A 26,048-nucleotide genomic window follows, 5' to 3' on the forward strand; every position below is an offset into this window, starting at 1 on the left:
GCCCCCTTGATAGTAGACCAACCACATTCACTTTATTTACTCATGTAAAATCTTGCACCACTGAGGAGAATTCGGAAATGCAATGGCTGGAACAGCCGTTTCCCTACGACTTAAAATAAAAACTGTCCAACCATTGCTTTGCTGTTGACCCTGACTCTATCCCTGGTTACGTGGTCCTGGCAAAATTTCAAAATAATGACATAACAGAAAAAAAAAGGTGACAGTTACAAGTTAAATTCCTTTAGGTAGACTCGCATCATCTCATTCTGTTTGCCAGCCAGTTGCCAGCTCTGCAATTTAGCCGACCTGTCCATAATGAAAGGGCCTCTGCGTGGCTTATGAGCCTCTTTGCTTCCCTAAATTGGCACCAACACCTAAAGGTTGACCAATCTTCACAGTCATTTCACCTCATCATTGCCTTTTTTTTTGGAAGAAGCTGAGCTGCATCTCACAGGACTTTAACCAACCATTCCTATTGGTGCAAAATCTGTTCATGTCAACATTGGCATCATAAGCAGAAGTAGATGTTTGTATAAAAGATATTTATATGCCATTTATTTTTCAGTAAAATAAATACTTGTAATCTGCACAACTCTAGATATTCTATGGATGTATTATGTTTGAATGATCAATTGTTTTGATGAAAAACGTTTAGCAACAACTTTTAAAGTTTTGAAAAGGCACAACCGAGTGCAGAGCTAAAATCTGATCGAAAATCTGTGGGGAAGAACATTGCAAACAGAAAAAATCGGATAGATTGGGAAAAGATTTGCTTAAAATAGTGCCGATAATTTCAACTCAGGATGTGGGATGCATTTAGACACCTTACAAAGACAGCCTGAATGCTCACACTGTGTCAAAACGTTGTTGAAAGAAATTATTGGTTGATGTAAGCTCACAATTATGCAGTCAGGTTATCTCACTTTTTAAATGACTTCTTCTAACAGATTTTTTTTATTTTATTTTTTTCAATTGAATTGTCAATAATTTTGGAAACAAATGCAGGAACCTCTGAAAGCTATTATAATTAATGAAAGTATTTAATTACATCAGCAAGTGAACTTCATATGTCTGAGTTGTTATGAAATGGCGAAGGGATGAATTCCCAAGAAACCTGAAAACCGTGTTACTGTCTAACAGTTCTATATTTTTCATCAATAAAGTGATGATGTTTTTTTTTTTGTGCACCCCTTAACTGGTTTCCATCTCACATCACTCAGATTGTTTGCAATCATGATTTCTTTTCTTTAGATCTCAGAAGCAGTACTATGAGGTTGTGCCCTTCCTCTTTCCTCCCCATCTCTCCTGTCCATTTTCCCTGATGAAATTCAGTAATGTGCAGCCTGCATTTCCACCTAAGGAAAGCCTTTCCTAACAGTGCTGTACAAACCCATATCACACAAAGAGTGATAGTGGAGATAAAGAGGAAAAAAAAAACTAAAGGGGGTCAAAGGGCAGGATTTTGAAACAAGCTAATCCCCTGAGTGTATGCTGATGTGTGGTTTGCTCCACTTTCGCTCCATTCCTGTTTTCCTCCCCTCTGGGTCTAGTCCCTGTTGGTGGTTAGGAAAAATAAACAGGGTGTGTTATCTCTGGAAGCATACCTGGGTCTAACTTCCTGGATCTTTTTTACTGTGAGGCCAGTCCCTCGCTGCCAGGCTCACTCCAGTCCAATGCATCTGTTAATAATTACCATCACAACAGTAGCTTCCCTGTGGTACAGAATCATACTGCAGTCTGTTTGATGCGTTCATATTTTATTTTATTTGTGTGAGGGTGCACAGAGGTTTTCATGCTCTTTAACACTGTTTTCTTTGAATTTCTTTTTTTTGTTGGGTCTGTCTGTTAAGGTGTGAAATCTACATGGACAGTTAGTCTGCAGCCTTGGAAAGATAAAGGGCTGATGTTACAAGCGGCTCTGGCTCGAGGGAGCCGTCACCTGGCAACCGAGAGATCTGATTTCTAAGTTTGTGTGCACTTGTGTGTAACGTTTAATGTGGGTCTGTTTGTTCATTCAGTTTTCAGGTAACACTGCAAGACCTTTCTTTTGTTTTCTCCACAAATGAAGTGTCACAGACGAAAAAGTTTCAAACACCTCTGACCTGAAGTCTGCATCAAATAGTTGGTTTATGGCATGTTTGTTCCATTCTCCCCTGTTTCTGCAGGGCGAGTATCTCTGGGGAGAACCACCAACCTGAGGCTGGAGCGCCTGCAGCTGGATGACCAGGGCCTTTACGACTGTCGAATACTTGTGCTGGACAAACCTGCAGAGGAAGTGCAGAGCAGTAACTGGACCCTGCTTTCTGTGACAGGTAAGATATGTCTTTGGATTAGTGCTCTTAAAGGTCTATAATTATATTTATTATAAAGCAAAGAAAACACAAACAAAGTTAACATTAACAGCTAAATAATCTACCCACTCAATAGTCATAAGCTAAAAATGAAGTAATACCTGCTCATTCTAAGGGAGATTGAAGCAGGTGGTCATCAGTACAGGAGCACCACAGGGATGTGTATTCAAAACAATACTTTTGTTTTTCTCCATACATCTCACTCTTCCTGTAGAAGTTGGAGTATTGTTGACTGCAAAAATACTTGAATGTTTCTACATCTATCAGATCTAACAAAAATAGACAAGAGAATGGGACCATTTTAGATAGTGTTGCACCGATACCAATACCAGTATCGGGTCGGGGTCCTGATCCAGCACTAAAATGGTGGTATCGGCGAGTACCAACAAATAGGGCACCGATACCATTTTGAGAGCCAAACGTTTATTCAACTATTGTCAGCCATTCCAAGTAGGGAATATAAAGCTCTACTGGATTCCATTATTTTATTTTACATCCAAGAAGTATGCAGTACTTCATATATACACACACACATCAATGTCAAACAGATGGTATCGGTATCGGCCAATACTGCACAGCCAGGTAATGGTATCGGGGTGAAAAAATGGCATCGGAGCAACACTACTTTTAAAAAATAAATATTTTATTGAATAATACACCTAGTGATATTTTAATAATCAATATTTAAGGTTACATTCATAATTGTAAATTATTTCAAAGTTTTATTTAAACAAAAAAATATATACACTGCAAAAAACATCTAGAAATAAGTAAAAAAATGTCTTAAGTTAAGTGTATTTACCCTTAATTTGAGCAGGTAAATAAGATGATCTGCCAATGGAATTAGTATTTTTACTCCTAAAATAAGATAATTAGATAATATACACTTGAAATAAGATAAAACAATAGTTTTTTTCTTATTTTAAATGTAAATTGTCTTGTTCTATTGGCAAAGTGTCACACTTACCTCCTCAATTCAAGAAAAATGCACTTAATTTGAGCAAAAAGGACTTATTTAGTTTTCTATTTTTTGCAGTGTATATAATAGCTCATATGCTCTCCTATTTTGAAGAGTGTCACCTCTTATTTGCCGCATGCATATATATGATTTTTTCTTTTTTTAGATATTTTAAAGGATCTGAATTTTTTTTAAATGGCATAGAAGTCAAATCTTGGAAGGAACACTTTGATTTGTTTCTTATATTATAACAACACTGATATTTAATGAGTTTTTCAACAAGAACTGTTGGACCCTATAAAAGCAGTTCTGTTAATCATTCCAATATATTTACAACAGAATGGGTGAGCCACTGCAGCCTCTAAAGTTAATGAGAGAAAAGAAGCCTTGTCACCCTCCATAGGATTATAAATCAGCCCCAGATTTGTCTATATTGCGACTTTATAATTGGCGAGATGAGTACAACAATTTTCAGAAATATTCCAACTCAAAATCAACACAACATACAAGCCTGAGACATCTTGGAATCAAATTAATGAAGAAAATTCCACCCAGATTGCTGCCTTTTCTCTACATGTCAATGTGAAAGAAAGAAATTATGAGAAATTACTTACTTCTGACACATTTCATGGAGCAAAGCCAGACTAAAAAATGAATGCTAAATTTGATGCCTTTTTATGTTTAATAACACGTTTGAAGTTCTAACTGACAAACAACAACTTGGAGGCCAAGCTGGTTCTCATTGTTATATGTTGATTGGATTGAATGTTTTCTGATTACTATCTATGCTTGTAATTTTCATTTTACTTGAAATTTGATTAATATCTCTATATACTTTTCAAACACTGTAAACCATCAAACAATTAAACAATCAGCTATCAATAGCATAGTTAGTTCTCATTATCCTGCCATGTTAAGACAGGAAAATGACACACTGTTCTGTGTGAATGTTGGTAACTTTAAAGCTACTTTAAAGCTACCCTTCNTTTTTTTTAAATGGCATAGAAGTCAAATCTTGGAAGGAACACTTTGATTTGTTTCTTATATTATAACAACACTGATATTTAATGAGTTTTTCAACAAGAACTGTTGGACCCTATAAAAGCAGTTCTGTTAATCATTCCAATATATTTACAACAGAATGGGTGAGCCACTGCAGCCTCTAAAGTTAATGAGAGAAAAGAAGCCTTGTCACCCTCCATAGGATTATAAATCAGCCCCAGATTTGTCTATATTGCGACTTTATAATTGGCGAGATGAGTACAACAATTTTCAGAAATATTCCAACTCAAAATCAACACAACATACAAGCCTGAGACATCTTGGAATCAAATTAATGAAGAAAATTCCACCCAGATTGCTGCCTTTTCTCTACATGTCAATGTGAAAGAAAGAAATTATGAGAAATTACTTACTTCTGACACATTTCATGGAGCAAAGCCAGACTAAAAAATGAATGCTAAATTTGATGCCTTTTTATGTTTAATAACACGTTTGAAGTTCTAACTGACAAACAACAACTTGGAGGCCAAGCTGGTTCTCATTGTTATATGTTGATTGGATTGAATGTTTTCTGATTACTATCTATGCTTGTAATTTTCATTTTACTTGAAATTTGATTAATATCTCTATATACTTTTCAAACACTGTAAACCATCAAACAATTAAACAATCAGCTATCAATAGCATAGTTAGTTCTCATTATCCTGCCATGTTAAGACAGGAAAATGACACACTGTTCTGTATGAATGTTGGTAACTTTAAAGCTACTTTAAAGCTACCCTTCTTTGTAGAGGCTTAAATGCTATTTAAAAGAATATTTTGGTTGCGAATATTTGAATATTTATAAATTGCATTATTAACAAATGATAGCAACAGTGATGAAAAATTCCTTCGGCAAAGAGTCTGGTGTTGCAGGTGGAATAAAAAAGTAGAAAATACACTGCAATCATATTGCATACATATATGTCTAAATAGGCCACGTGATGTTTTATTGCAGTTCATATTTTTTTCACTTTTGAGTACAAGATCAAAAATATGTTTTAATTTATCATACTAGCCTTGTCTTGTTCCTTGGTTCAAACTTGCATCATATTTCTACCATCTTGTTGTATTCAGTTAAAAAAATCCAGTGTTTACCCTTACGGCGCTGATCACAGGGCACTGCTGTGGCATGAAAACAAATTAAATATAAATTTATCCTGATTAAAACAAAAACAGAAACTTGCCTTTCATTCTGCAGGATTACTCAGCCCCAATCAGCTACTTACATCTAAAGTCCACCTAAATGTAGGGCTTTCTAATGACGGGTAATGATTTAAGGGAAAACGTTCCAGATGAAGATATCAACTGCGATTGTTCTCCGTATGATGGGGGGCTTCCCTGCTCCTCTTCAGAAGTACATTGTTTTGATCCAATTTCACATTTTCTTCTTTTTTTTTTTATAAATACATCAAAGTCCAAATTTTATTTATTTAAACTTAAGAAACTCCAAAATGTTTCATAGCCTCATTAGGTTTCTGCTTTTAAAATGTGAATCTTCCATGACATTGCCCCTTATCTTGTATTCATTTTGCTTTCAAAAGCATTATATTTTGACAGATTGTATAAACAACTTAAAAAAGACAGCTTTTCAAACTTTTCAAACTAAAGAAATTGAAAGTGTGTTAAATTGCTATACACATCAGGTGATATGGATACATTTAAAAATCTTTGGCTTTACAGTCAGAGTTAAACTCAGATAAAATAATGGGCAACTGCAGAGTTATGCCTGTTGATGGGTTTAAATATTAAATCTGGGTATGAAATATGGATCATTATCTTTTCTTGTGTGTGTGCGTGCTTTGAAGTTTCTGTGTTTTGGAAAACCTTTCGCTATCTTTTCGCACACAAGCGAACAGAAGAAATTATCAACGAGCCCCAGATCAAAGTGAAGCGAGGCGGTCTCTGCGAGCCAGTCTGTGTGAGAGTCGGGTTAGAGATGGAAACGATAATAAATTCTGACTTTGTACTCCAGGCCCTCTGTGACATACCCTGCAGGTATGATCTTCACCTGCTTTTTTGCTCTTTTCCTTAATAATAATGCCTGTGCCCCTCCAAACAAAACAGTGTTGAGAGTTTGGCAGAGGGTTTCTTTAAAGCATAACTCAAAGATCTTTGAATTTCCTATGCAAGAAAAAACAACTACTTTTTCATAGGCAAGGAAATGATGCTTGCATTTATGTCTGGAGTGCTGTCACACTGTTAATACCTGGTCTTCAATAAAATCAAGTACGGAGTGCTAAAGTGTGTAGAAAAATAATATTGCACTAGTAAAACTGTAAAAGGCTGCATTGCAGATGACCCGTGTATTCCAAGACCTATGCTGATGACCTATTCTGCCTGATATATTGCACCCAATAACCGTTGTTCCATACCCTGCAGGTATGATCTTCTCCTGCAATGATGATGAGATAATCACTCTTATGCAATTCCCCTGCCAGTGATTATGCTACTATTTTGATCTGCTCGCTAATCTCATAATATCATGGGAAAAAAAGTTAACATTTGACATGTTTTTTTGTTGTTGTTTTTTTACAGCCCCACCCAGCTTCACTAAAGCTCCACCCCCTGTTGTCCAGGCCTTGGTGGGAAGTTTCCTGTCTCTCGATTGTGCTGCTAATGGAAACCCTGCACCAACCATCACATGGCTAAAAGATGGCAGTGTCATCCCCAGTATAAACTATCAGGTAAATAACATTGTAAGACTAGAGGTTAATGAGCTAGATAAAATCTAGTTAGTCCATGTGGTCCACCCTTACATCATTGAACACAGAGACAGATTATGTTGAAGGGGCTCTTGATAGATGAAAGCAACACCGTGCTGTTGAAAGAACATGCAAAACACTATGGGCCGGATTTATCAAGATCCAATTTTGCGTGCAGTAATTTGCGCTCGCAAACTGGAATTTTGCGCGAGGGGCTGAACCATGGTTTGCGGGTGATTTAACAAGAGCGATTGCGTAACTGGTGGCAGGTGCAAAATTGTTGTATTTAAATGATGGTTTTGCGCGTTTTGTGGTTTGCGGCATGGCGAGTTTGGACAGCAGAAGGCGCAAAAGGAAATTTGACCCCATGGAAATGGAGGTGTTGGTGAATGAAGCCAACAAACATTTAAGTGAGCTACACCAAAGAAGTGTGACTGTCACACAGAGGAACGCTATATGTGAACAAATCTGTAATAAAGTAAACGCTGTTGGTGAAACCTTGCGAACAGTGGATGAAGTAAAAAAGAAGATACCAGGATATTAGAAGGCGAACCAAAGAAAAACTGGCATATAACAAAACATCTGCGAACAAAACAGGAGGGGGCACAGTAGATGAGATGCCTCTGACCAGCATTGAGGAACAAGTACAGCTGACGCTCTGTGAGGAGCAAATCACTGGAATTGCAGCTCCAAAATGGCAATGCTGGATAAACTATATGTTTTGATGATCGTTTCCTCGTTCATTGCAAAAATATTCACACGGAGTGAAAAAATGCGTTCTCTGCGTCTCCTTGCTTCATTTCAATGTCTCCTTCTTGCGACAATAACCGCTGCCATGTGTGCGCAATTACGCATACAGACCATTTGCACCTTCTTTTGAAACGTGTTAAATATAGAGTCAGATACCGTTAGCAAAATTGCTTTCAGGTTTGATAAATCACTTTGCGAGTGCTAAATTAATATATTTACATGTTCTCCTCCCACAAGACGCACTTTTGCGTGTAAACGCCCCATATTGCATATTCATTGCAGAAAAAGTACTAAATGGATAAGAGGCGCTATTTAGCACATTTTAAAGAGCAAATCCTTTTAGCACGCTGTTGATAGATCAGTTTGTACATTTTTTAGCGTGCGCAGTGAAATAGCTCACGTTTTTATACACGCAAACCTTTGATAGATCCGTCCCTATAAGTGCTAAAACGGCCTTTTTTTTTTAAACACACTGTTATCTTCACTTTTTTTTATGAACATAAGGAAATATTCCAGTCTCTGCAAAAGCTGATTGAAAATGACATCATGCCACTTTCCCCTTCTGAAGACGTCACAATAATTTAACACTTTCTGTTTATCATTATTTTTGCAGACAGTTGTATCTTTTCTCGTCTTGTTAGGATTTTGTATTCTCAAAACTGAACTTGAGAATGGATTTTCACCAACCAGGTCTTATACAAGTTCTCTTTTCTAATTGTGTTTAATCTTATGGGAAAATAAGGCACTTGAATGCTGAACATCAGTGATTTGTTTTCCTTTCATGCGGTTAAAAGTGGGTGAGGTTTGATTGTAGAAAGTTTTTTTTTTATTTTTTAAGTCCCTGCTTGGTATTGAAGTCTGAAGGACATATTACGCTTTAACATTTAATGCTGAAATTTACTGTGACTTGAAAGGAACTTTTCAAGGTCTGAATTCTTTGGATTTACTTCTGCTACAAATCAGATATTTACTAAGAGTCATGTTCAACAATAAAACATTCCTGTTTCAGTCGGTAATAGGGTAGAGTGCAGGGCTTATGTTTTTACCCCTTATATTTCAAGTCATTTTGAAGTATAAGGGGGGTGTAAATACCTGGCATATTTTTAAAGATTTATTTTCTCGTCATGTTTATTTTAATATGTAAAGTTTAATTTAGTTTGCTGTCAAACATCAATAGCTGCATCCGTAGTGTTATCCAGTACCTCTCTTTTGTAGCCTTTCCTTACAAATATTTAGTTATGTATCCTTATAACATTTCTGTTTTGCTATTCCATCTTTTGTGCAGACAAAAGAAAAAATTGAGAAGATCAAGTGAAATTTAGAACTTCTGTAGTTAGGTGATGCTAGTTGTTATTCATAGATTCATTTTTTTCCCTTTATTTTCCAGTTTTGAAAAGTGCCAAGAAGAAATTGCCATTTGAATGCTTTAAAGTTAATTTGCACCTTTTCATAAACAAAAAAAAACTTTTTTACTTTACACTCAGAAACTTTTGTATATTTTATCAGTGCTATGTATAAAATATACTACATAAAAAATGAAGGGAACACATTCTAGATCTGAAAGAATCAAAACATTTTCCATTGAATACTTTGTCTTGTATGTGCTGACAACAAAAATCTAACAAAAATCATCAATGTAAGTCAAATGTATTAAGCAATGGAGGCCTAGATTTGGAGTCACGTACAACATTAAAGTGGAAAAACATAATACAGGCAGATCCAACAACTTAAAATGAGGCTCATTACTGTGTGTGGCGTTTACTTGCCTGTAATAACTCCCAACAACGCCTCAGTATGCTCCTGATGACGTGGTGGAGGGTCTCCAGAGGGATCTCCTCCCTGACCTGGACTAAACCGTCTGTCAACTCCTGGACATTCTGTAGTGCAACGTGACATGCACATTTGTGACATGCTGGAGGTAATTTTGCAGGGCTGTGGCAGTGCTCCTCCTGTTCCTCCTTGAATAAAGGCAGAAGTAGCGGTCCTGTTGTTTGGTTGTTGCCCTCCTACAGTCTCCTCCATGCCTCCTGGTGTACTCGCCTGTCTCCTGGTGGCGCCCCCAGCCTCTGGACTCTACCCTGACAGACACAGCAAATCTTGCCACATTTATATGGGAAATGGTATATGGCCTGTATTCATATAGCCAGGAGACTTGACCAAAGTACTTTACACTACACTCATGGAAACACTCACACACTGTGCTTCCTTGGGGCTCAGTGACTCTTGCCCAAGGATACGACGACACTGAAAGCTGTCGGGGCTTGAACCGTCAACCCTTCGGTTTCAGGGTAAACTCCGATGCCATTGTCGCCCCGACATTGCATTGATGTGTAATCCTAGATGAGCTGCACTACCTGATCCACTTGTGTGGGTTTTAGAGTCTGTCTAATGCTACCATGAGTGTGAAAGCACCACCAACATTCAGAAATGACCAAAACATCAGCCAGAGAGCACTGAGGAGTGTTCTGTGGTCCCCACCTGCGGAGCCACTCCTTTATTGAGTGTCTTACTAATTGCTGATAATTTCCACCTGCTGTCTATTTCATTTGAAAAACATGTGAAATTGATTGTCAATCAGTGTTGCTTCCAATTGGACAGTATGATTTCACAGAAATTTGATTAATGGAACTTATATTATGATGTTTACGTGTTCCCTTTATTTTTTTGAGCAGTGAATGTTTAATTAAGCGCAACAAAAAGGAAACCCCAGCTGAAAAACAAAAAAAAACTGTCACAGATTAGACTCTTCCCATTTTTGGACAAGGAATGCAAAGAAATAAAGTATTTATTTGTGCTGTTGCCGCTGGCAGAATAAATCCTCTATGGAAAGAGAAAATGATGGTTTCCACTAAATATCAGAAAGTTTTTGGCTCACAGAGCTGAGTGTTGCATATTTAATGTGTTTAACTTTTTTTAAACACCTCCCATGTGAAATCATCTTTTAGTAACATCTTTCTCTGTGTCTTTTCGTGTTTTCCAGGGAGGAGCCTTATCTCTGCCAGCAGTGACCACACAATCAGCAGGACTGTACGCCTGCCACGCCTCCAACTCTGAGGGAAACGTGAGCCGCGTGACAACCGTGAAGATCAAAGGTCAGCTTTTGCCTGTCTGTCTTTCAGCTAATTTGAATTTCTCTTTCTCCTCCTTTCTTCACCGGCAGTTGTAATAAATCCAAACTGACATTGCCATTATTTCATTTATATTTAAAAGCAGGGGTAATTAAAGAAAAGTCCAGATAAGAAACAAGAACCATTTTGGCATCATGAAGTCTTGCAGTTTTAATTTTAGTTAAATGCAAAAAATATTTCTGCCCAAAATCATTACTGTCAATAAAATTAAAAATAAAAATAAGTAAATCTTAGGGACAAAGCATAAAGAATATGCAAATATACATCCATGCATCATTGGATTACACCGACACAGCTCTGCATAACAAACAGTGGAATTTATTTCTGACTTTCTCCTGTACACCTACTCCAACTCCTACTGCAGATTTCTTTCCTCAGGAGAACCAGGACTCATCTGCTCTGCAGCGTGCTGCATGGGGAGATATTTATATAGAATTCTTTTAGATTTTAGCACAGAGTCTGATCCAGGTTTAACTTAATTTTGGATTTTTACAGTGAGAGTGGTCACATTACACCTAATAATCCCCATGGGCTCTCAGAAATCACTTTATCTGAGCTTTGGCAGTGGTTTCCTGCTGCGTTCCCACACGGGTGGATTAATCCTGAGTAATATCTGATCAACATGAATAGAGTCTAAAAGCCTTTAGTAACCTTTAAACTGTTACTTATGTACAGATCCCTCACGGATGTTGGATTATAACCCTGATGTGTAATGACTGCAGCAGAGATTATGATGTTATTTATTCGTAAAGCTGGTGGAGGGGCAGGCTGCTGTTTATTAGCCTTTTAAAGCACCTCAGATAAATAAAACATCAAGACAGTCCTCTGCCATAACAGTTTACTACTTGTCCACATCCTTCTTGACCTCACGCTTTGGTTGAAAATGGACGTATTTGTATTTTGATCATCTTTAAACTTTTTTATTGATTCAGCTTTTAGCTATGTTACTCATCATTGCTTACATGTAGGCCTCTAACATAGATCCCAATTATGTAACCAGGAGTATTTCAAAGCAGCCTTTCATCTCAGAGCAGATCATGACTAATTTCTAAATTGGTTTGCATTGCCTATTTTCCTTGTCTAGGGTCTGTTTATGTTCTGTTCCTTTTAAATGGTCACTGCTGAGGTGGAAATCGAGAGATTTCTCCACATGAGAAAAAAACCAAAATAAACTTAAATGGACATTCGCTTAATACTAAGTGCATCATTAAAGCATGTTCATGTATTTTGTTCATACTGCAATTACTGTTCTAAAAAAAAAGATTTTATATTTTTAAATAAGACCAATAAAATTATCTACTAATGGAATAAGTATTTTTTTGTGCTTTATCTAAGATGACTAGATATAATGCAGTTGAATCACAGCTGGTTTTCAAAGGCCCTGTAGCAGCAAAACATCTCTGAACCATCATGACACATATACCTCCACAGTTAATATTTGTTTCTTTCTCTGGAAGGATATGTCTTGCTCATTGTAATTATGCCCCTTTTTCTGGAGACCTAATGATTATTTTTAGACCAATCTGCTTAGAATATATATCAAGAGCCCTTATGTAAACATAAGCCACATGCTTTCTGGCTAAATCTGGTCTAGCCTTTATGTTTTTTTTTGTTTTTGTTTTTTTTAAAGGACAACTTTTCCTACCTGCAGACCTCCCATTAAATCTGAACCTATTCAGTGTTTCTTTTTGATCCAGCTGTTTCATATTAACCATATCAAATTTCAGCTGTAGGTTCCTGGTGGCGAGACGACTGGTCTTCTTTCAACATTTGTTTTGATCGTTCTCCACTTCAAAGCTAATTTTTTAATACACTGAACAGAATTATTTAAATTTTCTTTGAGACGGCTCAAAATTCTTTACCAGATGAATCAACATTGCCTGAATTATATGACATATCTAAATGTTTGTTAGATATATTTGGTACAAATGTGTTATAAAACTCAGACTGTTAAAGTCTGTTTTAAATTACTTAAGGTCCTCCCTGTAATACAATAAAGTAGAAATGCTATCACTCAGAAGGGATTGTCTAAAGGCAGCCAATGCCATCTTGTTTGCTTGTTTGTTCCAGGATATGGCATATTTATGAGTAATTCTCATCCCTAGGTGTCTACATGGATGAAATGCTTTAAACTTCAGCTTGAGTCTTTTTTTTATCCTCTAAACATTTCATCTTAACACTATAGTCAGCTAAGAACACCACAAAAGTGTGAAAACTAAAAAACCACTCCCAGTAAGCACACAAAGAAAGAAATTATTCCTGTCATGTTCCAGCTGTCTCCTCTCTGTCATTGTTTGGGCCCAACCTGTTTTTTCAAATAATCACTTCCCATAGGTGTCATGGTTTGATTTTCTTCTTGTCTTTGTGAATTTTCCAGCCCATGAGACTGCCCACTCTCTTTTATTAGTTTCCTGGCCACCTTGTTCACTTTGCCTCTTGTCTAGATAGAGAGCAGTCCAACAACTTCCCTCTGTCAGGTGTCAGCCGAATGTCAAACCTCACTCAGACCCTCCTGGTTTTTAAACTTCCCCTGATCTATTTGCTCTTTCTTCAATTTTGACCTGGCCTCCATATAAATAGCACAAAAAAATAGCACATAAAAATAAAAAATTAATCTTGAATAAGTATGAAAAATAAAAAACTTTTTTCCTTTTTTAAAGGAAAGAAAGCTATTCAAACTGGCTTGGCTCGGAGTGGAAAAACAAATTTTGCCCTAAATCTATCAACTATTTTTTCACTCTTTTAGGAATCAACTAAAAAGGTGTATTTTATCGTAAACGCGTGAACTATTTAACAATCCTTGGTTCTGGTAGTCAGAAAATGAGTATTTGCCCAATCCTCTTTGCACGTACCTTCTAACCCTAGGTCCCCTTTCAGGCTGATGCTTCAGGTTTTCTGCAGGTCTGTTTTGTGTCATTTGACTCATATCTGAGTTAAACCCCAAATTTTTATTTTTTTTCTCCAAGCCATCTTACTTTGAACTTTAATGTCCTGGTATTTTCAATAATATAGTGACCCTTAACAGGATTACAGAGGTCTTTGTAAGAGTTACAGGCCCACAGCATCACCTTACCTAACAGTGAGACAATTAACTGAACAGTTTGATCATATTCAAACTTACCGGTAGCTCTTCTCTAAAATGGCATAGAAGATGCTGCTTAATCTTATTTCCATGTGTATGAAACACACAGGTCTAGTTAAGGTGCAGCAAAATGAATTACATCTGTTTTTACTCTTGTAAAGGTCGCACAAACAAAACAATTGGCATGTAGAAAACTTTTAATAGCTGTTATTGAACTAATGAACCCAAGATGCCACTCAGTTTTACTACAAACAAAGTGTAGATAAGACAACTTGGGAAAATATCAGTATAATTGTACAGTATGTCAAAGAAGTATTGTACTTTTCAAAAAAGAAAAATCTAAGCCCATTTAATTTTGGTCCTTGTTTTATATGCATTCCTTGATGGTACATTGGATTTGTTTATCTCCAACAGATTTAGATAAACTCACAGCTCTTCATCATTGGAGAAAAAAAATCTTTATTTCTTCCACAATATACTTCAAAGCCTCTGATGTAGAGTAAATTACATTTAAATCAGCCTTTGTTGCGAGAAAAGATCAGATCAATCAATTAGATAAAGTAATTTGTGCCTTTAGTTTGTGAAACTTTAGTTTTTAATTACATGCTGCATAGGTTTCAGAGTCTAGATTTCTATTTTGATCTTTATGGAAAGACATGAAAATAACTTAAAAAAAATAATAAGAAACCTTCCTTCCTTCCTTGCTTCCTTCCCTATGTCCAAAAATACAGAAAAGGTGAAATTAAAATAAAATTAACTTCTATAGAACTTCCAATTTCTTCTGTTTAGGTCCACCTGTTATCATTGTTCCTCCTGAAAACACAACCCTCAACATGTCCCAGAATGCATTGCTGCAGTGCCAGGCAAAGTCTGACCCGCCTAACATGACCTACGTGTGGCAGAAAGGTGGAGAGAACGTCCATCACATAGAGTAAGTGAAAAGCTTCTCCTCTCTCCTTTTAGATATAATTTGTGTCCCGAGTTCAATGTCTGTAATTTTGTTTAATAGATCCACATAAAAAGCTTCTCACAGCAAATCCATGAAAACATTTGCCTAAAAGCCTGTTAAGTATGCTCATGTGCTGATCCACAGAGTTGGATGACAAATGTTTTGGTGGTTATAACCCAAGAAGGATCCATCACAGAAGCTCAGCTTTCTGCCGTCCTCCTTTGTAGTTCCTGGAGAATTTATGTCGTTGATGTTGCTGCCGCAGCAGTGGCTTCTTCTGGTGTTCAAAACTTCGTGCCTCAGTGTGTGTGCAGATGCAGTCACACACACCTACTGCTAGATCTTCTCTGATAATTTATAGGTGTACAGTCCTTGATTTTGTGGACACTCTTGGATATCTTAAATCTTTGGTCTTTGTGGCTGACTCTTGCTCTTCGCCCACTTTTTAAAAGTTAAACCAGATAAAATGGTTTACTATGGAAGAAACAAAATGATAGAAGTGAGGGATATATATATATATATATACATACACACATTACTCTTCCAGGAGAATATCTGCCCGAAATGCTGTTAATTTTGTATCAGATGGTGCAGGGTGCACAACGTGAGTTTCAAAAATCAACTGTACAAAAATCTTCTGAATATTGTTTTGCAAAGAAATCCTCCAGATCATCAAGACATGCCTTGATCTGCTTTTCAGACATCATTGGTTCTGACATTGGAATCATGGATGCCTCTTTTGATCTTTCTCTCTCTTGTTGCTGAACCTTGATGTTTTGAGCTTTACATGCTGCTCTGGGTTTTAGTAATAGTCAGTAGTCATTCTCGCTTTTTAACCATAAATCTGTTTAATTTAGGACATGCTTCTGCAATTCGTTTTGATATATTGTTGAATTTTGTTTCAATTTATTGATTTCACAGCAGTTTGCAGAGTGGTATAGTTACAAGAAGGTCTTAGGTTTGAGTTCTGACCTTGGCTCTTTCTACCTTGTACCCATAGAAATGAGTGTAGAAATGAGAAATGAGGTGCATGGGTGTCTGTGTCTGATGGCCTTTGACCAATTAAAACTTTAGATGGAACCCACAGCTCCAACGAACTTGCATGGACAAGCAAGAAGACGGTAGAAAACCGTTGAAGAAATGATTCCAAAGGTTTGGCAGTTATCATACCTCAACCTCTGGTTACATCAAACTCAGTTTTTAAGTCAAATTCTGATTAAAAATACAAATAGCCACTAATAAGCTTTAGTTTTATTTTTAATTTGTCTTTCCTCTCTGTGATATTAACATTTTAGATGATCTGAAACAATTATGTGTGAAAAGCAGAAACTGAAGAAATCTGTAAGGTCAATACGTTTTGACAGCCCAGTACATCACTTAAACTGTTTATAATGAATATGATAATTGGAGTTAATTACATGGATTGCATTAGGTTACTGACATAAATGCTTCAAGAGATTCTTGTTTTTTCCGCTCTTTTGCCAAAGTTAAACAGTAATGTCACTGACATTTCCAAGTAAAAAAGAGTGTTCTACATAACTGACAAGTTTGTCTGTTACAAATGTTAGACTAACAGACAGAGGGTCTGATTTTGGTGTAAATAGATAATAATTTCCAGCGTCTGCCATCCAGCAGGCTTAAGTGAATCCAGTAGTGAGGAGGAGGTCAGATGAGCAGATGGGTGGTGGGGGCTAATTTCCATTAGGTCCCCTCGTTAACATTTCTACATCGAACGCACCACAACTCATCACAGCTGTGCTCAGGTTAATACCCTACATGATTTTAATGAGGGGAGCTATTCAGACGGGCATTTGGAGTTGATGTGGAGAAAATAGCTGCTAATAGCCGAGTTCAAAACTTTTAGATGATTCAATTATCTCTCACCAACCATTGAAAATTGACTATTTCAGGAATTCATTCAAAAAACAGCCAATGTACTCAGTATTGGTGCCAGACTGGTAAACAAGGTTTTTCTTTAACTGTCCTCTGAAGGTGGTTTCTCTGCTTTTTTATCTACGTTTGGTGAGTTAATTTGAATCAACTTCTATTTTGAAGCTAAGCTGTAGAACTGAGGAGTCTAAACGGGGGGAGGGAAAGGGGAAGAAGAGAGAAAACTGAGAAATTGATCATATGAGTGAAAACTGAATGATATAGGGGGAAAAAATGATGTAAGTTAATAAGAAAAGAAAGCAAAAATAGAGGAAAAATCTGAGGTAAGGAAGAGAGAAAACCGCGAAAAAAGGCTGAAAGGAAGATTAAAAGGATGGACTACAGGGCAGCAGTAAGAACAGGATGGGGGTTAGAAGGAAGCAAGAAAATAAAATCTAAGAAATGTTTTAAGGAAAGGGGGAAGGAAACAGCAAAAAGAGATGAAAAAGACATTCACCTGTCATCCTTGATTGCAAAGCTCTGTTCTGATCTGTCCGTAAATTGAAAATGCTTTTGTTTTAAACTCGTTTCCTCTTCCCATTGGACAGTCTCGTCTAAAAGATTATGCCTGAATGTTGTTTGCCCAACACTCCAGTCAGTGTCTTCGCGGGGAATCGGAGCAGGGGTCAAATAGAGAGCATGCCCGTTAATGGCAGCCCTGCCTCTGTGGTTTAACAGCGCACTGAACTCAGGAGATTTACTGCCAAGCAGGACAGCAGCATGTGATTCTACCCTGTCCTTTTGCTGCTGCTTGTGGGAAAATAAAAACACAACTGAGCTATGACTAGAGGAGCTGAAGGAAACTGTTCTGTTCATACCCTTTCTTCTCCCTATCAGCTTGCTTTCTTCTGCTTCTTGATCCTCTGTCGAACGCCTGCAGTGACTTTGTTAGATTGCCTTAGACTGAAAAAAAGAGTTATAAAGGAAAACTTTATCATTAAATGAGATTACATTACTTTAAAGAGATAAAATTATGCTGATAAATGTTTGTCATCCCCCAACTGATTCCTCTCACATTTTTCATTAAGTAAAATCTTCTTCCTTTCAAAGAGAAACAAACCTCCATTGTTGTGGTTTTGACTTTTATCTGTCTGTTCCCCTCCCTGTTCAGATAAATCAGGCTTAGGTTGAATGTGACTCATGTCTCCTGTGTGTGGTCTGCAGGTCTCTGAAGTCACGTGTAAGGATCCAGGTGGATGGAACTCTGCATATCTCCCGCTTAGTGCCAGAAGACTCTGGAAACTATACCTGCATCCCGACCAATGGGCTGCTAACTCCACCTACTGCCTCGGCCATCTTAACAATTATGCGTATGTAACATTTATTTCTGTACTTCTTCCAAATATATATATATATATATATAAACCCTTCCTCACCCATCACCGGCGGTCTTCCCCCCTTTTTTCCTCCAAGCTTGGGTCCTTTCTCTAGTTTTTCATATTCTTTTTACCTGATGTTGCAGTCACTTGGTATTGCTATGTCAACCACAAAGGCTTTCCTCTGCTTTTTGTTCACCACCACAACGTCCGGTTGGTTTGCCATTACCATTCAGTCCGTCTGTATCTGGAAGTCCCACAGGAACTTGGCTTGATCATTCTCTACCGTCTTTGGAGGTGTTTCCCACTTTGACCTTGGAGTTTCCAGCTCATACACTGCACAGATGTTCCTGTACACTATTTCAGCTACTTGGTTATGGTGCTCCATGTAAGCTTCCCCTGCCAGCATCTTACTCCCTGCAATTATGTGCTGGATTGTCTCAGGGGCCTCTTTGCACAGTCTGCACCATGTGGTCTTGTGTAGTCTGGTAGATCGGGGCCTCTATTGTTGTTGTGCTTAGGGCCTGCTCCTGTGCAACCATGATGAGTGCCTCTGTGCTGTCCTTCAGTACGGCTTTGTCTAGCCATTCGTAGGATTTCCTAATAACTGCCACTTCGATCATGTTTCGGTGGTTCATCCCATGTAGGGGCTTATCCTCCCATGTGGGAGTCTCTAGCACCTCATCTTCTGTTACCCATTGTCTGACACATTCACAGAGGATGTTGTCTGTTTGAAACACCTACCCTTTAATTCATTTTTATTATCTACCTACCATGCTGGAAATCTAGTGACAGTTCTCCAGTGCGGTAGCAGAGGGTATCAAAGGCAACATGAGGAGTGACCCAAGAGTACTAAGTAGTATATTTTGATTTGGGCAGCAGGAAGTCCTGAACTAGTTCAGAGCACATTTAACAATGACAGCATAGCAAATTAAAAAGACCAGCTCATCAATAGCACAAAGGATGCAAGTCCTTAAATAATGGCTATCTGACAACACAAATTACACCTTACTACACTGGCTTGCACTCTCCATATTGATTATTGATAAAGACCTGAGTCCAAGTGGGAGTTTTGTGAATCTATATCCTCTTTACCTTCCTCAGGGGCATAACTGGAGAAGGTAAACAGTGTGGAGTAAATGTAGAGCAAAGACCAGCTTATGTTTGCATCAGTTAAGTTTTAGGTATTATTCACTCATTGAGTTGTGCCTCCATTTACTTATGTAAACAGAATTTGTGATCACCTTGAGATATTTGCTGAAAACAGTCACCAAAAAAAATAAGGAAAACAATAAATAGTAGAAAAAAATCTATTTCAGGTATCTGTACTGCACTTAAAACAGTCCTTGGGTTTTTAAATACTGGTTCTACCGATTCAGTCCACACCACTTTCAAAGTCACAATATGGCAATTTGTAAATATAAATAAACCTGTGCTTTTCTGAAGAAAGTCTGAAGCGTTAAACTCTGCTTGATTTTCATGCAAGTCACAAAAATGTCTTTAAGACATGAATTTGTTTCTCCTTTGACTGAGGGTTATAAATTAACCTGCATACATATGGAGAAGACCAACCTTTGTACTCCTACTCTTCGTCTCCCATTTATCCGGGATCAGGCCGCGGTGGGAGCCTCCTCCAGCTCTGCTGCATAGTTCCTCCTACGTGTCCCAAGTCGTATAAAATTTGAAATAGTTATTTTTTTAGGTCTGCATTAATAAAAAAGAGTAAAGACGTTCTTGCATATAAATATTTGTAGACTTAATTCCATAACAAATGAGTTCCTGAGTCTGATACTGACTTGTACACCCCTGGACTAGAAGAAAACCATCAGTTTTCAAAAGGGAAGGTTTATATTTATATAAATGGGCTGAAAAAAGGATCAAACTCTAAAAAATTGCTTGTTGAATATTTAGAACCATGCAGAAACTCTATGGATGAAAAAAAACAACCATGCAATAGAAAATTCAGTTTTTATTTAGATTTTAATAATTCTTTGCAGCCCAATTGTTTTTTTCGTTTTAATTTTCTAACAGGTATTGTGTATGGAAGAGGATTAGGGCCAGTGGAAAAAAAAAAAAGTTAACTGATTTTTAAATTTTATTTCAGTTTAGTATGGGGAAAAAAGTCAGAATTCTGACTTTTTTCCCATGTTAAACTGAAATAAAATTTAAAAATCAGTTAACAGTTATCAGTTTTTTCAGTGGTCCTAATCCTCTTCCGTAATTGTGCAACAACTACTTCTACATCTTTTCTGCAGTTTCAGCTTTTTTTCTATTACACGCATAATGTGTTTTCCTCAAGTTTGTTTGTTGTGAAATAAACAAGTAAAAGAATGCGGTTCTCTCTGCATCTATACAGGACACTTCATATAATCATGATAGATTTTATTAACTTAGATTTTTCTGACTACACTCAGATCCAGCCAAGGCTCTTCCAGTGCCCCAGGAAACATACCTTCCCACAGGTATGGGTGGTGTGATCCCCTGCCCGGTGGCAGCTCAGCCTCCGCTGCTCCATGTGAACTGGATAAAAGACGGAGAGCCTCTGGATCTTTCCATGGTAAATAAAAGGCAATAATTCCCAGAATTAAGTACAATTCCTAAAAGCAGCGCTCAACTCTGGTTCTAAGAAAATTCTCTTGTTTATACGATGTCGTCAGCAACACTTTAAATGAGGCTTCCAGGTAGAGTGGCTGAACCTATTCATTTTCTCTCAGCAGAGATGTATTTTAAACTATTGCAGCTGTGTGTTTGAAGAATATGTAAAAATAAAGTTATTGACATCTGCATGCCTCATGCTGGGAAGCCGAGTGCGAAAAAAGAAAGTATGCTCACACACACATATATATAATGAATATATCATCTTTTGTGTCATGAATCTTATTTGATTTAAAAAAAAATACTCCTCATAGATATGTACACCTTTTTTAGCACTAGTTATATAATTTCTTATTGTACTACAGCTGTCAAACCCTTAGAGTTGCCAACCAGCTTCTTGCATATTTTAACTGATATATGTTGACTTTTTATTCATGGGAAAAACCTCCGGGTTTTGCAGTTTGAAAGGCCAATTTGCCATCACCCTAATTTTCATCTGCTTGGCCTTTTCTGGTTGTTTTGTTTTGTTTAAAATGATTACTTTAAACATAAATCTTCCAGGGGTATGAATAATTCTGGGGTTAACTGGGACATCCTCACTGACGTTCTCTCTGCCCGTGATTGAAATGTCCTCCTAGCTTTTCAGTGCGAGGCCATTCAATCACATACATTTTAATGGATATGGTTAATTTGCTCCGTCTTAAAAGCTCTGGAAGCAATCCCTCAGGAATTCCTCACCTCCCTGTTGTCCCTCACTTTCACTTCGATCTTTTACCTCCCCCCTCATTGGAGAAATGAGTGGAGAAACCATTACGGATTAGGGAGCTGGAAAACGACTTCCCTGCATTTAGAAATCTTTTTCCTCTTCCACTTTTCCTGATTGGAAATCCTAATTTTCTCTTATCGGTTTCTTTTTGGTTGAAAATAAACTCACCATCTGTGCTTTTCTTGTAAAAGGTCTGTGTTTGCTGCTTCTTTTCACGTGTTGAAATGTAACCCAATTCCACCATCTTTAAACTTTAGTCGGAGCAGCGGATGCATCGGTAAATGAGATGCTTCACAGGAGATTCCTGCTGGGCGGTACAAGGAGGCCCAGAAATGTGCTCTTATTCTGCCAATTATTCCCGTCCTTTTGTAGTTTTCACGGGTTTGCACGTCCACTGTGATGCTTACAGCATCAATCCACAGAGAATAATGGCACTTTTGCCTTCATTAAACTTAGTAGGGGATATTAAAGCAAGGTGAAAGCTTTTCATGAAAGCGTAATGGAAAAAATTACTTTTGAGTGCTTTTAATTCTGTTTTTCAAACATGGATCATAAAAGCTATTTCAGGTACATTTCGCTAATGTAACCAGAAAGATTTCTTTTTTCTTAAAAGAAAAGACATGTCACTTATTCTTTGACCCATATTTCAGACAGCAGCTATTTATCATCCTTATTGTATACAGACGCACAATGTAGACATTGGTATTAAACGTGAATTAAATCTTCCTATCTTACTCTCGGTATGAGTTTTCTACAAAGAGCTTTTGTAGAAAACCTTAAAACACATCATAGAAGTGCCAACATTTCCTTTTAGTTTCATTCATTTAATTCCAACACATACAAATTAATCTCAGTGATTTGTTTTAGTAAAAGTTGCATTTAGTTATGTAATTTGGTTTAAAATTTGAAACTTGTATCTCATCAGGGCCATTTGCCTGCATATTTATGCTTTTAAACTAATTCGTTTTGATAGAAATGGCTTAGATCTGACTAAATCTCTGACCAAAAGGGCCTCATGTTAGAGATATGCCCACTCACACAATAAAAACTTATGGCACAATGTTTTAAGCACAACTCTGCATGTAGAAAATGTACTTTTAACCTGCTCTGAAAATACGTGGCAGCATTGCAAACTTTTGACCTATATGCTGATCCTTCCATATATCCTTCCAAATATTACTCTGAACATGAGTTTCACATTTTGACCCAATTTACTTAGAACTTGAATTAATTGTTCTAATGTAATGAGATCCATGTGCCATCATTAGTTGGTCCTGTATGTTTTTTCTGAAGTAGCTTTGGGACAGCCTGATAACTGTGCTTTTCTTTCAGTATCCGGGGTGGACTTTAAAAACTGACGGCTCCTTGGTAATGGCTACTGTCAATGAGGATGCTGAAGGCACCTACACGTGTACTCCATACAACAGCTATGGTAGCATGGGGCCGTCTGGGCCCACCCGTGTGATTCTACAGGTTAGTATGCACACAGTCCTCTGGGTCACCTGCTAGCAACATTCTGCAATTCACACTTAATCAGAGCAATATCAAAGCTAATTTTCCATCCATCCATTTTCCGTCACGAGTCACCAAGCGGAGTCGCGGGGGGTGCTGGTGCCTATCTCCAGCTATCTACAGTATGGGCAAGTGGCAGGGTACACCCTGGACAGGTCGCCAGACCATCGCAGGGCAACACAGAGACAAACAGGACAAACAACCAGTCACACACACACTCACATGTAACGAGAATTTAGAGAAGCCAATTGACCTAATAGTCATGTTTATGGACTGTGGGAGGAAGCCGGAGTACCCAGAGAGAACCCACGCATGCTCAGGGAGAACATGCAAACTCCATGCAGAAAGACACCGGGCCAATAATTGTCCTTTCACTTTTCCATTGTCTCTGCGGTCGGAGTACACTTCTGAAAAATTTAATGAAAAGACTGAAATAAATGAAAAAATTAATTACAAAACAAAAAATTTAATTAAGAACCAATTAAGTTTGCTTTTTTTTTTTTTTAGCCAGTAGAATTTTTTAGACCCTGAACATGAAGTGATATTACAGTAAGCAAACTGAATTTATGCTTTTTTTGTCATTTGTATAGGGGTTCTTTCTTATTGGAAATAATTGCAGTGGGACCTTTGTTCTGAAAAATATACCTAATTGATTTTGTTTGAGGTAATTGAAATTGTGCCATGTGCAGACATTTGGTTAAAAACTGAAAAGTTTTGAGGGATTTTTGTTCTTTAGGCACCTCTGTTTATTTCTGTGCGTTTTCTCTGAAAAATGCACAGTATGAAAACAGGTTTGAGATTGTACCATTTTCAGAAACATCCCTGCCTCTATTGTCATGTCAACTGGAAGAATAGAACCTGGCTCTGTGCAGAAGCCCTGGCACAGGCGCAATATGACTGCAGTTAGTGCAAATGAATGTGTACGCCCCTAGCAAAATGGATGCTGACCAGTTTAAAATCGACTTGGGTGGTTTTATAATAAAAAATAATCTGAAGCAATATTTTAACCTCATAGTTTTTCCATTTAAACATTTGATTCCTCATCTATTCTGCAATATTATTCAGTCTTGGTACTTTCAAGCAGGGAGTTTATATGCATTGGATTGTTTTTGAGTTTCTGAGAAAATACAGCTTACTAGTTGCATGGTTTTGAATGTTACGATTAGCGTTCTTTGCATGGTTATCTAAATTGATGTTTTCATGTAAAAATGTTTGCAGAAATTGTAAAAACAATCCAGTTTTCAACTGATGATTCTAGATGTGCAGACGGCCTTGATCTTGAAAGATTTTCAACAGGTTCCAAAGAGAACCCTGTTTGATATAATTATAGACTCAGTCAGTTCAGGTTCATCGTGTAGGAAAACAAAAAACAAAGCACTGTCAAGTATTTGTTACTATATATGTTACTTATTCAAAGATATTCATGCAGAGAACTGCCTCTAAAAATAGAGGGAAGAAGAAGGAACAAAAACCCTCCAGTTGGTATAACTAGTATAAACTCTCATTAGAGCCGTCCTACTATATTAGAATTAAACATGTTTCTTCACTGATTAGGTTTTAAAAAGTCCACACAAGAAACATCTATTGACCTTTTTCCCACTAACACATGGAGGCCCTCTGAGTCAACTTAGCCCCACTACAATGATGGCAGTTAGTGGGGGGGTTAATTGTGTGGCTAATCCTCTTGTTATTAAGATAATCTTGTCCAAGGCTGCAGTAATCCGGTCTTAAAATCCATTGTTTTGCATTGCTGCAGTGTCCTTGATACAGCTTACTGTTTTGGCATTTCACAGGACCCCCCATCATTCAGCATCACTCCAGAGAAGGTATACAGGCTGGATGCTGGGAGAAGGCTGCTGATCCCCTGCCAAGGAAATGCAGATGCGACAGCTAAAGTGACTTGGAGCAAGGTAAATAATGTATAGTATAGATAGGATACTTAATAATTTTCCAACATTCAGCATTAAATATAAATGAAACTACATGAAATAGATTTTAAATGAAAAAGTAAAACTGAATAGCAGCCACTGCATTCATTGAAATGTTGGAACATTCATACTGAATCAGACCAACCACTGCTACTTGTCTTTCTAAGGAAAGTGGTGCAAAGAAAGCTTCTTCACAAAAAGTTAACAGTGGATAACAACTCTAAAGATGGCTTGAAATGCTTACTATTCATTGCTGTCACTGTAAGATCAGCCTCAGATTTCTTATATTAACTGGTGGCCATATTGGGACTTGTAACACTATTGGAATCTTCAGTTCACAGCAATGATGTTAGGCTCTTCCTGTTAATAAAATGTGCAGTTGATGAAAGAGAAATAATTTTGCTCAGCAAGTCATTGACACACTTCTAGACAGGATATTAGTTGAGTTAAAAAAGTAGTTTTATTAACACTTGGATAAGTTGCTTTTATTCTGTTATGGTTGCGTCATAAAACTTTCAGAAAATTACTGTCTGTTTTACTTGACTCAACCTGCTAATTTATTTGGAGTCTATACTTAAGCTGTGCTTAAAAGATTGATTCTTACATCCCTCCCCCCCGTCCATGGGACATTGCAGCCCTCCAGTTCTGGGTCTTCTCCAAATGGGTCGTCCTCAGAAAACAGCCAAAGGAAAGTGGCTAGTAGGCAATCTGAACAGATCAGCCTCCAGATGACAGGCTCAGCTCGGCCGCCCTGCAGGGGAAGTTTATTTTGGCTGTTCCAATCTGCCATCTCGTTTTTTAGTTCTCCATTCATATCTTATGAGCACAGGTGGGAGGTCAGAACATGGTCTGACTGGTAATTGGAGGGAATTACTATCTGGCTCAGCTCTTTCCTCACCAGAGCAGACTGGAGTGGCACACACTTCACTTGAGATGAAGTCCCAATCAGCCTGTCCATCTAAACCTTAGTATTACTTGTGAACTGGACATTGATATACTGACCCCCCACCCAGAGGAAATAGTCCACCTTTTCCCAGC

The 26,048-nt window shown here is 37.5% G+C and overlaps 1 protein-coding gene across 1 annotated transcript in view; it reads left to right on the forward strand.

The window, feature by feature from the left end:
• The window catches only part of LOC107102473 (protein turtle homolog A-like), a 79,524-nt gene that overhangs the window by 27,299 nt on the left and 26,177 nt on the right, over positions 1 to 26,048 (forward strand). The window contains exons 4-11 of the mRNA XM_015401801.1: positions 2,166 to 2,312; positions 6,889 to 7,037; positions 10,786 to 10,897; positions 14,805 to 14,946; positions 18,058 to 18,203; positions 20,624 to 20,766; positions 22,903 to 23,043; positions 24,876 to 24,992. Of these exons, the coding sequence (XP_015257287.1) occupies positions 2,166 to 2,312; positions 6,889 to 7,037; positions 10,786 to 10,897; positions 14,805 to 14,946; positions 18,058 to 18,203; positions 20,624 to 20,766; positions 22,903 to 23,043; positions 24,876 to 24,992 (1,097 nt within the window). The remainder of the gene's footprint in view (positions 1 to 2,165; positions 2,313 to 6,888; positions 7,038 to 10,785; positions 10,898 to 14,804; positions 14,947 to 18,057; positions 18,204 to 20,623; positions 20,767 to 22,902; positions 23,044 to 24,875; positions 24,993 to 26,048) is intronic.

The sequence above is a fragment of the Cyprinodon variegatus genome, unplaced genomic scaffold, assembly GCF_000732505.1.
Source record: "Cyprinodon variegatus isolate N-32 unplaced genomic scaffold, C_variegatus-1.0 Scaffold32, whole genome shotgun sequence".
Taxonomy (NCBI): Eukaryota; Metazoa; Chordata; class Actinopteri; order Cyprinodontiformes; family Cyprinodontidae; genus Cyprinodon; species Cyprinodon variegatus.